An 18699-nucleotide genomic window follows, 5' to 3' on the forward strand; every position below is an offset into this window, starting at 1 on the left:
TCTGTCCTCTCCCATGCTATTTCTAGACCGAGCTGGGTTTTGCAGGAGCTCTTAGGAGTGAGAGGATGCATCTTCTCCTTTGAGAAACAGTCTGGTTGGCTTGTGGAGCACAAATAAATGGATATTCTCAAATTTATAGGAAGCTGGTATTGCTTATTTCCATTGTTTCTTTTCATCTGATATTTGGTCAATCATAAACACATCTGTGCTTGTTTAACATGTATTATACATTTCTGAAAGCAATAGATGTGGAGTCTTAACAATGGAAAAGACCCTCTCATGCAAGGCAAAATGCAACAATAATTCAAAACCTTTCCTTTTTTTTGCAGGACGAGGCTGCTCCAGCTGACAAGCAGTACAAACAGGAGCCAGCCCAGGTCACTTACTCAACGTCAGCTGTTTCCAGCACGCAGGAGGTGTTGTACATCAATGGCAATGGGACCTACAGTTACCATAGTTACAGAGGGCTCGGAGGTGGGCTGCTAAATCTCAACGATGCTTCTAGCAGTGGTGAGTTTCCTTACAAAATGTCCCTGTGTGTATATGTGCTCATGTGTACGTTTCCCCCTGCTGTACAGAAAGCTAGTCCAAGGGGTTCAGTATCCATAGGCTATTATCAGATAATGAGCAGGAACGCAATCCTGCAAACAGCTACCGCTGAGCAAAATACTTGCTCACTGCATGCTAGTCTCCTTTCGGTTTCAAGGGACTAATTCATAATAGAGCAAGACTGAACCTGAAGTCTCTAACAAAGCTGAGTAAAAAAAATGCCAGGTTAGATCTTCAGTCAATTTACTTGACTTTTTGAGGACCTACTCTGTCATTATTGTCCTCTCCTATACTGATCACAAAATGAAGCCCGTAGAGTCTTTGTAGCTGGAGTTTGAAAACACTGAAAATACGTATTTTGTAACATGAATGAATTGACCTAGATTTCTGATATGATCTCTCTTGCTACTTTATTTTACTGCAGATATGGATCTGGCATATTAAGTGTTAAATGAGAAATCAGCATATCTATCTCTATTCTAAACTAAAAATGATGCAGGTAATTATGTGTCGACATGAGGTTGTATGCCCCTCTGAAAAAAACAGTGGTGTCATTTATTTAGACAACATTCCTTTCTTCTTACATTAGCAAGGTTTTGTAACAAACAAATGTAAGCAAATTGTATTATTTGTTTGAAATAGTCCCCCATATTGATTTCATACAAATTCAGAGCAAAGGAAAAGGTTTGCCCATTCTGATAATAATTGTCTGTCTGCCAGAGAAAAGTAATTACTCTGGAAGCCTCAGAGTCTCTTGCCTCCAAGACTAGTATTTAAAAAGTGTCTCAGCGGTTGGGAGAAATCCCTGGGTTTTTGTCCTGGCTGATCCCTCTCTGGCTGAGGAGAGTGCTGCTTCAGGTACATGGGCTGGCTTAGGCAGGATGGTAATTGTTCAGCTACAGCCTCTACGTTCAACATGCTAAGCAATTTTCAAAATGCTGTCAGGGCTGCAGCCTGCAAGGAGTTATTGCTATGTGGTATCCTGGTGACCTTCAGTCATGTCTGCTTCCTCAACCCCCACGCCCAAAATCTTCAAAGGTCTGTGAATGGTTCACATTAATTTTTCAAAAGGCCTTCAAAAGATAAAATTTTAGTTGTCAAAAGTCTTTGACTTAAAGAGTGTGAATGATGATTACAATTGTTTCCATATGCATGAAAAACACATCTGAGGTACTGGTCTCTGATCAAATATTTTCAGGCCGTGGAAATCTGGTTTCTTAGGAAAATGCACAAGAACTTTAAAATTGTCTTTACATTGTGACCCTAGAAGATCCGAGACAGTTCCCACTGCAAACAGTTGGCATTTGCTCTTTCACCCAACTAAGAGTAAGATTAAACTCTCCATGTGTTATCTGTCAGCAGAAACCATGAGAATTGTGCTGTTTTACATAATCTTAAAATGTGAGGAGTCACAACTGTTTTGTGTACTTGTTCTTCCCTTCAAACCTCTTGTAATAGGATACATTTTCATAACTCCCAGTTTTCAGTGAATTGTAGGATTTAGGCAAAATAGTCTGTCACTCCAGCATGCAATTTTAAAAAATGAAGTACAAATTCAACATCATAAATTAGTGTTGCTTTCTGATTAGAAACAACATTTTATTTGTACCTTTAACATAGAAGTCTCTAGTATTTTTTCACAATTAAAGCTCAAGATGAGTTTTGCAGCACAAACAGTGGTTATTTAGGAACTGCCAGACGCTGCACAGCTGACTCAGCCAGGGAAGTGTGCAGGGCACTGCATTTCCCTGTGTAGCATCACGGGTGTGAAGGGACCAGTGAATGCTTATGCTTTGCATACTAACATATGCTGAAACATTTCTTCTTCATTGCCTTTTCCTACTTGCACTGAAAAACTTTGTAAGTCCTCTTACTTTGGAAGACTGGTAAACCATTTCACCTCTTCCAGAGGGCTGTGCATAATTGGAGTGTTGTGCAGGGGTATCTGTCTTCTCCACAGGGATCCTGCATTGCCCAAAGTACATAAGCTCCATGAACTGGAAGTCTATGTGCCAGCACTTGGAAACAAGTTGTTGATGCTAACAATCTAGCTGGCTGTTGATTTGTGACCCACCTGCCATTTCAGGACAATCATTAGAAAAGTTGTGGAAGGGCAACTCCATCAATTTCTTAGTTTCATTAGCACAAAAGCAATCGGTAGCCAACCTAATTATCTCTTGGCTATTGAGGGTTAAGTGCTCTGGCCTCATTAGCTGGTTTCTCTACAGGAGAAATGGGAGAACTTGGAGGCCAGTTCTTTGGGATCTATCAGTCCTCTGATATGTCCATGCATATTTCATCTGTAGACTAAAAGGAGTGGATGGGGTTGTCGTTGAGAGTGGTAACCATTGCCCTCCTGACAGACCTCACAGGACAGTTCTTTGCAATTATTATTCTGTTTCAAGGACTATTGTTCCAAACATGTGCAAGGCTGTTACAATGGTTAATGAGTTCCCTCTCTGGAGAACAGGACATTTGCTTGCCAATAGTTTTCAGGACCTAAGAAGTAATTTAAGAATGCATTTCCTTTTCAATTTAGTAAACAATCAAATGTTCTTGTCCCTTTTACAGATGTTCTTCTAATGTAAAATATAAATATATACCTCAGTTAGGATGTGTGTATAAACAATTGGGGTCTGTTCCTGTGTATCTGCTAAAACAGAAAAAAGAAGTTGCAGAAGTTAGCTAAAACTCACTGCTTGAATACCTGTTCCTGGACCTTTCCTCGTAGTACTATAATGACCATGTCCAATTAGCTCTCCTATCTAGTAGCCCAACTGCTGCATGTATTTTGTATGCTATTACTCATTTACTTTGGTTATTTCCTCCCCTATAAAGTTCATCCCCACTCTGATCCAATCTTACAGACTTAGCTATCTGCTTGCCCAACTGTTCGGTGGCCCAGGCTCAGGGACCTCTCTGGGCCTGCTGTTGCAGTGCTTCCCTCCTTGGCCTGTCCTTCCACATGGCTAATTACAGAATTGTAATTAGCTCCTTACACAACTATATGGGGCAAGCCTACTGCAACTTCTCAATATGACCAAACAGAATGCAACTGCTTGTATGGTGACCCCTCCTTCATTGTGGACAGGAAAAAAACACAGCGGGAAAAGGCTTGGGCTTACAGCACCAAGGTCTCTTTTACCCCTGCTTTTAAACCCTTTAGGCCAAGCCAGCTTGGCTGGAAAGCTTCACCCCATCACCAAGCAACCTTTGGGTTGACAGAGCCTCTCTCAGCCTGTACATGGGCTGGGGAGAAGCCTTTGGGCACGTTGTCCTTGATCCTTGTAGATGTTAAAGGACAACTGCTTTTTGAGAAGCGTGGATTTCCATGGCTCTCTTTCTTGAAGCTAATGCAGTTCCTGCTACAAGACTGAGCAGAGAACCTCCAAGGTGGGGTAGCCCAGTGGGTGTAAATAAAATTTGCTTGCCAACTCCTAGCCAGCAACAAAGGCTTCGGCTGGCCCCGCTCCCTCACACCTGGACCAAGTTTGGAGGGATGCCCAGCTTGAGGGCAGAAGGGTGGGAACAGGAGGCAGGCTGTCTCTTGCTGCTGACAGAAGCTGTTGAAGTCCCTGCACACTGCCTGAGCCTCTCCTGACAGAGTGAGTTCACCCCGTCTCCCCACATATATCTGTCCAGTGGGTTGCTGTCCGCCCTCTCCCAATGACTGTCAGCTGTCAGCACTCTCTGAAGCCAGGGTGGGCTTGTTGAAGCCTTGCTCTCCGCAGCCACTTTGTTTTCAAGTCCAGTTTCCCTAAGAGGTGTGGAAAGTGTTTCTGCTGCATTTGCTGGGTTTCCTGGAGGTGATCTGGGGCTGTTTGTTCTCCATAGTTGCCTGGTTTTCCAGGCAGATGCCAGTCATTTCCCTTTGTGTGTGTAAAAAGAGAGGGTGTTTCAGACTCAACAGCAGACTGGCTATGCAGGACATGCCCTCCATGTCATGGTAAGACAAAGCAGCTGTTGTGTCTCCGTTTCTCTACAGATCTGCAGCCTACCTCCACCACAGCCACAACTCAACACTGCATCCCAGGCACCACAAACGTCCAGTCCCCTTCCAGCTCAGGTGAGTCCTTCTGCTGAATACAAGTATGTTCACACCACAAGCAAATGCTAAGCCCCGACAGGCTTCTCTTTGAGCCTCCTCTCCCTCAGGAGGGCCTGCAAACTGTGACTGATGGCCCCACGGTCCAGCCAGTAGCTGCTGGACTCCCACCACACCGCTTACCTCTCCCTGCTGCTCCCTTCCAGAGGCCCAGAAGGGCTGCAGTCTCCCAGCCATTCCTCACTTTAGCCAGGCCTCTTAACCACATGCAGATCAGCCTTTCTGGTCCTTCTGCCTCCTGGTCCTTCAGGTGGTGCAGCCCTGCTGAAGACGACAGAGTAGCTGGGGGAAGCTCCTGGAGCTGATGCTGCTGAGCCCCAGCAATCAGTATGACCCTGCTGCTCTGGGGCAGGGAGAGGAGGGCTGAGCACTCTTCTCTACTTTTGCATGGTGACAGTAGGGAGGGTGTCTCATTTCCACACCCCCAAATTTGGTGAAGTTAACCTTATATTAAATCTTGACATTTGCAAGATCAGTAGAACCTTCTTGGCAATAAACTAGAGAAAAAAAAAAAAAAAAAAAACCCAGGGGAGAATATCCAGTGTGTAGCTAATTCTTGAAGTGCTGACTGGGTTACCCACATGGCTGGCCATGATGTAGGGGTTGAACGGGATTTTTGCTGTGGTTGCTCGCTCCAGCTCTTCTTTATACCTCTACTTTTGCACAGTCTTCTGTGCTCTCAGTGCTACCCTGATGACATCAAAGTGGAGAGAGAGAGAAAAGACAAACCAGTTTGTCTCTAACACAGCTGGAGCCTGGGGCATGAAAAGACAGAGAATAAGAGTGATAGAGTTAGGAACCTGGGAGACTGTGTTTAGTCCCATTTAAAACAGGCAAAATGTGGGATTGGGAGAAGTTAAATGGTTTGTCCTATGTTGTGGCAAAGGTGGGAATTTCTCACTGGGAAATGCTGGCTGTATTCTCTATTAAGATCAACCCCACATTTCTCTTCCTCCTTCTTCCTCCTCTTCAAATTATCAGATACATGGCATGTGCAAGTGTTAGTCTGCTCCCTTCATAGGAAATGAGATGGAATGTCTGTGGATATATTGGGCAGTATCCTACTTTACTGGAGGACTTCACATAATCCTTTAATTGCACACCAATTTGTTTGCTGATTGTTGAAAATAACATGATCATAGAATCATAGAATGGTTAGGATTGGAAGGGACCTTAAAGATCATCTAGTTCCAACCCCCCTGCCATCAGCAGGGACACCTTCCACTAGACCAGGTTGCTCAAAGCCTCATCCAGCCTGGTCTTGAACACTTCCAGGGAGGGGGCAGCCACAACTTCCTTGGGCAACCTGTTCCAGTGGCATTTTGGTGTTTACACATCTCTTTCTTTAGGCAACACAGCAGGGTCTTCTGCTATATAAACTGCCTGAAAGTATGTTTTCAAGAGGGAAAGGTGTAGAAGGTAGAAAGAAGCTTAAAATGTCCAATTCTTTGTCCCTGTTTTCTTCATCTGAGATCTCCTGGCACTTGAAACAATAGTTTTAGGCACATCTGCCCTCTGTTTGAAGGCAGGAGGAAAAGAAACATTGATAGATGCATAATATCACAATAAAGCGTTCTTTCAATAATAAATACATCTGATTTGGAAAAAGTAGTATACTTTGATAGTTATTTCTATTTAGTTTTATTGCAGCATATGAGATTCTAGTACATACTTGCTTCTAAAGCCACTCAGAAAATGGGAGAGGAGAATAGGTGCAATAGAAGATACACAAGAGAGACTTCAAAGCATGGGCAAATGTATTTTTCTATAAATAAGTGACATTGCTTTTTACATCTTCACTGATGGAAAAGGTTGCTTGACTATTAATGAAAAAGTAGAAACATAAATGCTTAAGCACATATACCTTTTTAAAATTATTTTTGTTATTCTAAATTATTATCTGCAATAGTAATAACCATTTTGAGAGTCATTGACGCATTTATTATTCTTTCAGTAGTTGTTAATTATAAGATTGGTAGCTACCCAGTGACAGCATATAATTCTTAATGGATTTTTGCTGAGACAGTTGATAGTGTCTAAGCAATCAGTAACAGCACAACTACATCTGACCCATATTTTGGAATTTGATATAAATCGTGTTGCTAATGAGTAGTGCATGAGGCAGTAAGTAGTTTCATTTAAGTCTTGCAATTTACAGAAAGGCCATTTGTCCCACAATGTATTTAATGCCAGATATTCCTAGCAGCTAATTTGATAAATTATTGTCTAGCACATGAAGAGTGAGTTTTCAGAGTTCTCATATTCAGCTTGGTATGGTTCCAACAAGAACAATTTCGCCTCACAGGGTAAATTAGGTCTGTCTAACTGGACTGAGGTGGTAAATCTAAAATATTCCCATGTTAAAGGTGGCCTCAGCAAGAGGCAGAGGAACAATACCTCAGTCTGTCTCGGTAATTTTTTTAACCCACTGCTTAAGAGAATGTTGTGCTATTATAAACATGGGAGGTGACAATTGTGAGTTAATGCACTAAGAGAAATAAATAAATAATAATAAGTGTCCTGTCTTCATCTCTGTGTTATATGCTTAATCTTTGCTTGCACACACAGACATTGTAGAACCTGATAATGTTTGCAATCAGGATTTTTAATTGTCCTGAAGTACTCCAGGATAGGAAGCAGTATGCTAAAATGTGCAGTATCACCTTGGAGGAATCTGGCACTGCAAAATGCATTGCAAAGATTTTCAAATTTCCCTCTGTTAAGGATACACTTCCTTGTTCCTGTAAAGACTGGCAGCTTAATAAATATTGTTAAGTATGTTAAGGAAATAATTCTATTTAAAGTAAGGATAGTTAATAAAATAAATGGTGCTGAAGCTGTTCAGCTTTATCCAGATTTAGTCGTCTGTAGTGTTGGCTTCTGGAGATAGAAGCACATGAAGTGTCTACCTTAACCAAATATTTTAAGCCTTCAGACTATCTGTGTTTTATTTGTCTGGCTAAAGAAATGTGGTAGATGTTTATGAGTAAGATTTATGTTGCCGTGTTTCAGTGGCTGATTTGTGTAATATTACACAGGAAAAAATCTCCACTATAAGAATAAGATACATTTATTCCTTATTTTCTGAACGACCAGGTATGACTGATGAAGCTACAGATAAATTGTAGCATTTTTAGCATGTAGCATCCTGGACAACCTTTTAAGTATCAGTACTACTACCAGTGAGTGTCTATCATAGCTATTAAAAGCTGAAACCAGTATAACATCTCCTAGGGCTAGTCTCTGAGTGAGGAGTTCTCCAAATATAACACTTGGGCTGTCATAGGCAAGCTTTGGAGGTGAGGTGTAGGGGTCACATAAGAATTAAAGGAAGGACTAAAATCCTTACCATCAAGCATGGCTTGTTCTCTTTCTCTTCAGCTCCCTGCCAGCACATGCAGCTTCCCTGCCTGAAAGGCATGGGTGTACTCACTGTCCTGAAACCGTAGCCATGAACACTTTTCTGTCTGTGTGGATTTCTTTGCTTTTTTGCTCAGAGGGCTTTTGTTTGAGAAGGAGGACTTGTTAAGTACAAGGCAGGAGCTGGGGACTGAAGTAAAATCCTATTTTCCTAGTATATAGAAATAAATAAAAATCAAGTAGTTTGAAGTGACTGGGGTAAGTTAAAATCCAAGATTTCTTATTTCCTTTGTATACAAGAACTGTCTATTCAAAAGAAGTCTCCCAGACTAAGAGGAGTTCTGGGTCCTGATGGTTCCTTGTGTATGCAGACTGCAGGTTTGCACTTGCACAAAACTTTATTTCCAGTGCCTTCAGGGATTCAAAGATATATATTCTGAAGAGTTCAAAAACTTTCCTCATGACATCTAGGAATACAGGGCCAGATCTTCAGTTTTGTGTAAATCACTGTGACCCTATAGACCTGTGAGGAGTTATACTGCTTTATGAATGCTGGACACCTGGTCTCCTAATTTTCTTTTCAGAGAGGTGCTTTTACTTTGTGTCATCAGTTTTTGTAAGGAAAACCTCAGAAATATAAGAAAGCACATTTCTATGAATTTTCCACTTATGAGTGAAATAAGCTTAGTATCCCATTCAATTACTTAAAAATCTGGATTACCAATGAGAAAAGCCCTTCAGTTTCTTTCCAAAAAATGATGTGCTCTGCTGCAGAAGCTCTGTTCTGCCATATATTGTGTGTGGTTTCGGCTGTGACATGAGTGAGAGTCAAGGAAAGAACATAAAAAAGTAGGTTCATATGGAGCACAGTGCCCTCAATATGTCAGTGGTAGCTTTTTCACTTCTGCCTCAATAAATAGAGAAGTCTTTAATCGCTTCTTACAACCATTCAGTCCAGCTGGCTTTATGATTTGTATACCCTTCTTCTCTGTGCTGGGTTAAGATTTTACTTAGAAATATCCTCTGAGCTTCTTCACACTGGGATTGTTTCTCTGCATGCAGCGTGCAGTCACACTGAAACAAATTCACTGAGCTAATTGTCCTTTTATTTATCCTTTGTATGCTGGAAGTCATTTAGAATTCAGTTCATTTATGCCGGTGTAAAACTGGATAACACAGTTGTAAGGCTAAGTGCTGTTCATGCTAGTTGCATAGTAGGAAATAAGATCTAATAGGACCCTTTCTGTTTGAGTAGTTTCTTTTCATAGTCCCAGCTCTGCTTTCATTCACTCAAGGGGAGACTGTCATAAATTTCAGTGAGTGTAGGGACATGGCAACCTCCACATTCTTTGTGGTCGCAGCCATATCTCTCCATAAATATAAAAGACAGAAAAGTAAGTAAGGTTTATGACCAGATCTTCAGCTTCTGGAAATCAGTACATCTCTTTCCATTAGTGCTTAAGATAGTGAGTCTGTTTTTGAATCTTGTCATTCTGGTGGGATTATTTAGGACAACATCTAGAGTAGAAACTGATGTATTCTGTATTCTACAGCTGAATATGCTAAATTTTAAAATTATTCCAGTCTTTTTAGGAAGCAAGGTCCATCCAGTGAGCCAATGCTGAGAAAGCCTTGGCATTGACATACATTGCCAAGATGAAATTGAACAGTGACATTTTTCTCATAGGAAAGCAAGATATATTGCTTTAGATAACTTGATCCCGGTTTCCAGGAGAGTATTAAGACTGAGATCAGGCGAGTACTTCTGCCTGCCAGAAGTATAGCTTTGCAATACTGTCAAAATGAATAAGCAGTATTTTTCCAGATTTGCACATAATATCCTGCTTGATAGGTGTACTTGCCATCTGTATCCTTCTGTGTTTAAAAAAATCCTCAGTCCAATTCTACCTGTTCAAATTTACACTCCAGGAAGAAAAAAGTTATTGTGTTAAGTGGAAAATGCAAACATCTCATCAAAGCACCATACATCTTAGCTGATTAAAAGCTATGGTCAAATGACCGGGGAAATCCACACAAAGCCAAAGTTCATGATGACAGATGGTTTTGCCGATTGCAGTAACCTGCAGACTGCCCTCAGGAGTGCTGTCTTCTGCACGCAGCATATATGGTCTCGAGGATATTCTGTGCTGAAAAGTGCTAAATGTATTGGTATAAACTGCCAGTGCAACATGGTGATTGCTGCAGGTTCTCTCGTCAGTGTTCAGGCCTCACAAGGTCCTTGCAATATATTGCCAGCTGCATGCAGCCCCCACAGACGGTAGCGTACTCCTCACTGTAGCAGCCAGATTGTCACCAGCCTGATCTCATTCATGACCAGCTATTTGTGTAAGTGATCACCCAGCGCCAGGGCTAGTCAAGTGAATGACCATTTACCTATGTCTATAAGGGATTCACAATCTGACTGCATGCTGATTGAAGCATAAAACGTTAAAGTAGATATCTAGAGAATGTAAGTTTGATATTCTGTGATAAAAACGGCATGTGTGCATATTGCCATGAGGGCTACGATGGCAGCTGGAGCTGGGGGAGGCACAGGAGAAGAACCTTCTGCCTGCTCAGCAGCATCAGATCCCAGGGCAGTGTTGGGGTGCAAGTGGCCTACCCTGTTGGGATATCCCCCAGGGGGTCATTTTCCGCTGGCAGTGGACTGCCCCTTGTGTTACATAAGTAGAACTTAAAGGATGTCTGTCATATATAAATATAAATCGCTGTGCTTCCTGTCAAGGCAACTGGTAACTGAACAGTTCCTGCTTGTTTCTGCTGCTTCTCACTGGCACTGAGCTGAGAGCAGATTTTGCTACTCTGCATTTGCAGTTACAAACCTGTGAAATGTCTCTGGCAGCGGATCTGAGGTTTCTTTTCTTTTCCTTTGTTATCTGCAGGTCCAACAGATCTCAGTATGAAGAGGCAGTTAGCAACCAGCTCTGGATCCTCCAGTAGTTCAAGCTCTAGACCCCAGCTGAGTCCGACTGAAATAAATGCAGTGAGGCAGCTTGTGGCAGGGTATCGAGAATCAGCCGCATTTTTATTGCGTTCTGCAGATGAACTGGAAAACCTTATTTTGCAGCAGAACTGAGTCATGTGACCTTCACACTGGCCTGGTCTTATCTCAGAGTTTCCACTAATGACATTTTGATTTCCCAGAGCACACACTTCAGTTACTGCACAGTCTTTTAGGAGAGTTAATTACCATAATGCCACACTGTTCTTGATCCATAAAGTGATGTGTTAAGGTGCTTCAAGTGAACTTCAACCTCTGGTATTTCTGAGGTACTTTACTGTGTCCAGCCTATTGCTTTTGTTTTAGTGTGTCAGCATAAATATCAAAAAAGTGGCTAGAAATTAACTCATTCTAACCAGTGGAGGAAACAGAAGATGCTGTGATGGTTAAAAAAAAGGAAAAAAAAAGAAAAAAAAAAAAAAGAGGTTCAAGATCCACGTGCAATATTAGTGGAATATGATACTGACTCATTGGACTTAAAGCTGCAGTTTATGGCAAAAAGTTGCCAAATGTCCTGTTGCTACAGGGCACAATTGCAATTAAAAGGATCTTGTATTTTAAAAAAATGTAATTTTTATAAAAAAAACAAAAGATTTTTGTTTTCTTTCAAGATTTTTCATTTTTACTTTGGTAAACTTTTTCACTGGTCCTGAAAATGTTTTGAGGAGCTATTGTAAGTCCCCCCTTCCTCTCTTGAACCCCTGACTGTGCCCTTCTCCCTAACTTCATATTCTTTCTACAACAAGTAACTCTTGATGCTGGATAATTCTTCCCCCATGTACTGTAAATTGTCATCTATGGATTACCTTCCAAAGGAAGCATGCATTTCCTGCATTCATACCATCCTCAACTCCATTCTGTAATATATTGCAGCTTTATTAGCAATTAATAAAGAGTTGAGGGGTTTTTTAAAAAGACATATCATTGAGGAAAAAAAACAAGATAAATTGATTTCTTACGATGAGCTCATCTAACTCCATGATCACTGCTGCTGTCCTATACAAGTCCCTCTAGTTGTGATCGGATGTAGATGATGAATGTTAAGAGGTTGCAAGTGACAATCTGAAAATTTGCACTCTTGTGTGTATTTATTTTGTTTTCCTTAATTTAAACAAAATTCTTACGGAGGAACGTCATTGACACTTCTGGTATGATTTGTATAATTCCCAGGCCTAGCTAAAACCTGTACAAAACTGTAAATGGATGCAGCTGCAATTATAATAAAACTCTTCTTCCCCCCCCACCCCCCACCCCCTCTTCCCAACCCCTCTATTTCTTATTTTATAATATTGATTACACATTAATGGTGTTTTCTTTGTGCACTACGGCAGGCTTATTTTTAAGTATATAGAAAAGTAATTTAGTTTATGCTTACTGTACTATCTGTTCTGTTGTTTAGCTTTTGTTGAATAACAAGTTTCTTGTGCATTCCTAAATTTGCCTTATTTCATGTACAAAATTTTATGTAATTCCGTTTTTGACAATGAGTTTAAGGCATCAGTGATATTTTATATCTACTTGTTACATATAGTTTTCCAGGTAATGACTGTGATTGTGACCAAGTAATGTGCACTTTTTCTTGTAACTGTGGACATTGCTATGCTTTTTTTTCTCTAGTGTTTCTAGAATTACTGTTGCTTACAGTTATGTAAAAGAAAAAGAACTTTTGTGATACTGTTGGTGAATATTAATGTGAAAAAGCCTATGAAATATGAGTATTTTGGAGGTACATAGATACACAAACATCTCTAAGTTGTGGACTGATGTTCACATATTTAAACAAGAATTCAGAACCTGAGGGCTGGAATCATTTCCTCTGTTTTGTTTGGGTAAATAAAAAGATTTCTGTGTTTAAATACATGATTGTGAAACATCATAACATTTAATTTAACATAGCATTTAAAGCTATATATATCACTGTCCTCAAACAGGAAAAAGGGCCTTCCAGTCCAATTCATGCAGACACCCAAACCTCATTTCTCTAAATTATCGAGTAAATCCAGCAGGCTGGAGTTTTGTATTAATGAAGAATTTCCTCAATAAGCGCAGAAGCGGGTTGTCCATAATTGTGAGTCCCAAGCCACTAGCATTTTATAGTTTTAAGTTGGCTGGAGGCAACATCATTTTGCTGTCTACATTTATTCTTAAAAATCTATTGGATGTCTTTTTAAAGGCACTTATTCTTGGATATGAGAATATTGTTGCAAATTCTTGGGTTATGGTTGCTACCCATCACTTAAGAGGTACACTTGCTTCTAACATCTCACCATGCTTGTGAAAGCTTGTAGCTGGTCTCTACCATAGATGTGTGGTTGCCTCAGCTTTTGTCTCAGCAGGCATTCAAAAGCCTGTTAGGAACCAAGTGCCTTTTTCCTCTCTTCCACTTTCAAATATCTACAGCATCTTCTCTCCCCTGCATGCTAGGAGGGGATGAAGCAGGTACCTTATGCCAGGTCACTATCTTGGCCTCATCCAAAGAAAAGCTCTGGCATACATCTTCCACAAAGAAGAAGAGTGACAACTATGCCCAGGTTTCAAAGTTTTCTTAGTCTTGTGCACAGCAGTGTGCCAACCAAGCAGCAACCAGCAGTTTGTCTAAGAGGCTGATTGCCAGCCAGGAATGCTTCTCAGCTGGGCAGCCTCATTGCTTTTCAAGCTGTCTTGCTAAATCCAGATAAGGACAAGAGGCTAGAGGATGAGGAGGTAAGAGATTTACTTGAGTGTTCTACCCTCTGATTCCTCTTTTCTCTCCCCGAATTACTCCTTCTCTTGAGGGAGAAGTAGGAAAGCTGGGGATCATCATATGACCTTCAAGGCCTATGGCTAGTCTCTCCTTTTTCCTGCTCCAACCCCAGCCTACTGTTATAGTTCTCCAAGAATGTCTTCTACAGAACACACATACTCTTCTTCTGGCTGCCTTCTCTGAAATATTTAGGGCTTTCTTCAATTATAAGAGGAATTGGTATCCTTCTCTAAAGGCTCATATAGATAATTAGCTTTCAGTCCTCTGTTTATCTATCTGTGCCAAATTCCAGCAGACTGATGGGGTTTTTACTCTATAGCTGTTTCCACCCCTAAGAGCTGGGTTTATTCATCTCTTCTTTAGAATAATCACAGATTCAACTGTAGTTTTAACTTCCTTTTCTGAGTGTATTGAAATTCAGACCCATCCTGTGAAGGAAAGATCATAAATCTCAGTTCACTTTTGTGTGTACAGATCTAGATCCAATCATTGCAATTAAATTTGCCCTCTTGGATCCAGTACAGGTCTCAGAGCTACCTACTCTCTGCCTGCTTTGAACCTCCTAAGGAAGTAAAGGCACAGGTGGAGAAGATCTTGCTGCAGCTATGGACTGAGTCAGGTATCCAGAAATAACTTCAGTTACTTCTCTTATCCACGTGTTCTGTAATCAGTGCCTGATCACCTCAGCCTAAATATTGCTGTTAGGATAAGGCCAGTCCCTTCCAGCATGGCCGTGTCTGCTGAATAAAGGCTGCCTTCAGAAAAGCGTTATCCTCATATCCAATAACTCTATTAAACTAGTAATTCAAGTTCATAGATGTCTCACTACAGAACCCCATCAGTGCAAACTGGCAGGTGCTGGTCTTTGAGACAGCCTCACATCTTCCCAACTATCCTGGAGTTTCCCTGGAAGCAGTTCTGTAAGACCTTCAGTCTTCAGAGAGTTGCTAGAAAGGGAGGGATGGTGGGAGAATGTTATATAATGTCCCTAAATTCCTATCCAGAGTTAAGTAACAAAATTTACCATGGTCTCAGTGGGTTGAATCTCTTCAGGTTTACATTCACACTGGGAAGACAAGTAATTTATCCATTTTTCTCTCTTCTCTCCCTGAGTTCCAGGTTAATTTTCATTGATAGGGGAAACAAAGGTGGGTAATAGCTTTAGATGCAACCTTAGGTTGTGGGAGTGGACAATCCTACCAGCTTAGCAACTAACCAAATTTGTTTACTGATTTCGAAGTCAGCTGGGAAACTGGAGTCAGAACCCATGAAAAGAGACAAATTTTTTATCCAGATTGGTACCTTGCTGCCCATCATCAAAGGAGAACACCACTATATCATCCATGATGAACATCAAAAGCTGCAGAAAGACCATACATAGGTAAGCGGGCATTTGACAGTTCGAAAGCTGCCCATCCTGTATGGAGAATGAATTTTCTGAATGAGGAAAAGCAGATAAGCATGTACATGCTTTGGTAGGGGGGTTGGACTAGAGGATCTCCAGAGGTCCCTTCCAACCTCCAACCACTCTGTGATTCTGTGATTCTGTGAGTTTGGCTTTGAGTGGCTTGTGAGGCATTCATAAGGAGGACATATGTTTTTCTATATAAAGAAAAGCTGATCTCAGTAGATCCTGGAGCCAGGATCTAGCCCTGTTGAAAACACTGTTGAAAAACAGTTACCAGCACATGAAAATTAATTGTGAAATAATGTCAGAAATCAAGTAATGCCACACAGATGGTTACTGCAGTAAGCACGTAAGAATATAAAATGGCTGTACTGGGCAAGACCAGTTGTTGACATAGCCTGTAACCTGGATCTGATAATAAATAAAACAGATAAACATGAGGCTGATGTAGCAGACCAGAAGAATAGAGCAAGCATGTAGAGATGCTTTCTAAATGCACGTCCATGGCCTACAACAGTTTGAGGCTTTGGTGGGTTTTCCCTGGCTGGCAGGGAAGCCCTCACCTGTCACTCAGTCACTCCCCACCACGGCACAGGGAGAGAATTGGAAGGGTGAAAGTGAGGAAAAAAAGTGAGTCAAGTTCAATTAGCAAAGAAGAAGAAGAAAAAAAAAGTGATGGGAAGGCAACGACTCCCCACCTCCCACCAGCAGACTGAAGCCCAGCCAGTCTCTGAGCAATGGCGACTTTGGACACACAGCCCACTCCAGCCCACCCCACATTTTATTGCTGAGAATGACATCTTATGGTATGGTATGCCATGAAAAAATACTGGGCACAAAAGGCAAATGAGTTGCTTGAGGCCATGCAATCTGCAAATGTCGAAGCCAGGTCTGCTGATTCCTTTTCAGTATCCTGTCCCAGTCAAGCACACTCTGGGTGTGCCAAGTGCAGCACCTAAAGTCCAAAGATCAGATTCTTTTTTTCTGCTTAGCTGTACTTAGGACCGGAAGAAATGTTGGGGAAGAGGATGCAGAAATAATTTTTTACTCTAGCCCAAATAACCTGCTTAAATCTCTTTTTCACCACCAAAATAAGGAGCACAAGGGAGTTGGAAAGGCTGTAAGATTAATAACTGCTTTAGGAATAGAAATTTTATGTTGTGCCACCTAATTCAGTTAATTTCTCCAAGTGTGGAGAAAGATATTTTATGCAAAGTTGGTTTTTTTTTTTCCTTTTCTAATAATGTTTGGAAACAAAATGGAAAAGAGTTCTAATTATTGTGACTATATAGATATAATTTGTTTTGTAAGTACGTCTTTGCTGTGGTAAGCCAACTATAAAATTGTGGTGTAAGGAGAGTTGGGAGAAGGATCCAGTCTACCGATTGCACATAGACAGCCTTGTCCTCATTTTCCCTGAGAGCCTAGGCAACCGTTGACTTAGCAGGGGGGTGGATCACAGCAGCTAATTAAAAAGAAACAGTGTTGACAAATTTTGAAGGTTTTTAGAAAATAATTTTAATCAAAGTTTTTCCTGATGCTCTTCTGGAAACTTAAATCAGATAATTTTTTCCCTTTTTCCTGGAAGGATGCTGTTTTGTTATTGTAGGGTCGCTAATCAGTTCTTGGTGCTGGTTTTTTGGGGTTTTTTTTTTGCACTCAGCCACAACATGGCAAAACCCTCCTAGCAGGAAAAGCACTAGGAAAAAATGGAAAAATAGAAAGGATATATATTATTAATTTTTCAAACATGTCTATATTTAAGTGGTTTAAATTAATTTTATTTGTGGTTGCAAACTCAGAGTGCATTAGCACCACAAGCTTGACCTATTTATTCCCTCTCATATTCTGTAGCAGGGAGGGAAGGATTTGCTATGTGGAGAAACAGCTTCTAGCTGAGAAAAGCTCTTACTGCCCTAGCCAGCAGGCAGCCTTATCAGCGTTCATTTGCTGCCCCTGATATTTGAAAATTACAAGCTACAGGGCATGCTTAACTTGCAGATCTGTTCTCTCATAATTAGAGGCACAAGCTAATTTTTTTAAATGTCTTTGCTCAATCTTTTTATTTTTTTTCTTTTCAATGCAAACATTGAATTATAAAAACCCCAAAAAATAAAATTATAGATTTAATATTAATCTTTAATATCCAGCATACAGTTGAGGTCCATATTTGGAAAACTAATAGTCTCAATGATAAAGTAGAAAATCATATGATTGCTTCTTTTAAAAATTATTATTAATAGTGTTTGTTTACAATATATGGAGTCCAGATTTCTTCTGGTTTGTGGGAAAATCTCTATAGGGGAAATTCATCCTCTTCTTTGGACTAGGGTGTCAAAGAAGGCAGCACACCTTGTCTATTCTCCCTGCCATGTTCTTTGTCGCTCTGTTGCCTTACAAACATTGTTCATGAAATCACGCTCAGTTAAAAAACTACCACAAGTTTATTGACTGAAGTTTAGTGATTTAAACACCAAATCTTTTAGGTCCTAGTAGAATCATAGAATGATTTGTGTTGAAAAAGACCTTTCAAAATCATCTAGTCCAATCCCCCTGCCACAAGCAGGGACATCTTTCACTAGACCAGGTTGCTCAAGGCCCTGTCCAATGTGGCCTTGAACACTTCCAGTGATGGGACATGCGCAGCTTCTTGGGACAACCTGTTCCAGTGTCTGACCAACTGCATTGTAAAAAATTTCTTCCTTATATCCTCAGTTTAAAGCCATTGCTGTTTGTCCTGTCACTACAGGCCTTGGCAAAAAGTCTCTTTCTGTCTTTCTTAAATATTGCAAGGCTGCAATAAGGTCTCCCGGGGACCTGCTCTTCTCCAGACTGAACAACCCCAACTCTCTCAGCCTTTCTTCACAGGAGAGGTGTTCCAACCCTCTGACCATTTTTGTGACTGACTTCTAGACCTGTTCTCCCAGCTCCGTGTCTGTCTTGTACTGGGGACTCCAGAGCTGGATGCTGTACTCTAAGTGGGGGGTCTCATGAGAGCAGAGCAGAGCAGAGCAGAGGGGGAGAATCAGGGAATGGCGGGGGTTGGAAGGGACTTCAGGAGATCATTTAGTCCAATTTCCCCTGCCAAAGCAGGTTCCCCTACAGCAGGTTGCACAGGACTGCATCCAGGCAGGTTTTTAATATCTCCAGAGAAGGACACTCCCCAGCCTCTCTGGGAAGCTTATTCCAGTGCTCTGTCGCCCCCACAGTAAAGAAGTTTTTCCTTAAGTTTGTCTCCCTTGACCTGCTGGCCACACTTCTTTTTAGGCAGCTGAGGATACAGTTGGCTTTTTGTGCTGCAAGTGCACATTGCTGGCTCATATCTGATTTTTCATCCACCAGGAACTCCAAGTCCTTTTGCACTCTCTACCTGTTCATCCCCTACTCTGTATTGATATTGGGGGTTGTCCTGATCCAGGTGCAGGACCTTGCACTTGACCTTGTTGAACCTCATGATGTTCACATTTGCCCACTTCTCCAGCATGTCAGGGTCCTTCTGGATGGCATCTCTG

General features: G+C 41.1%; 1 protein-coding gene across 1 annotated transcript; it reads left to right on the top strand.

Annotated features, from left to right (window-relative positions):
• Positions 1 to 329: 329 nt before the first annotated feature.
• On the top strand, positions 330 to 11326 carry LOC104529202 (nucleolar protein 4-like; the record flags this gene model as incomplete). Its single annotated transcript, XM_010173432.1, has 3 exons — positions 330 to 510; positions 4535 to 4615; positions 10918 to 11326. Coding segments are annotated over 3 exons (456 nt in total), but the record flags the coding sequence as incomplete, so codon positions are not given.
• Positions 11327 to 18699: the final 7373 nt, after the last annotated feature.

The sequence above is a fragment of the Antrostomus carolinensis genome, unplaced genomic scaffold (assembly GCF_000700745.2).
Source record: "Antrostomus carolinensis isolate BGI_N321 unplaced genomic scaffold, ASM70074v2 scaffold8448, whole genome shotgun sequence".
Classification (NCBI taxonomy): Eukaryota; Metazoa; Chordata; class Aves; order Caprimulgiformes; family Caprimulgidae; genus Antrostomus; species Antrostomus carolinensis.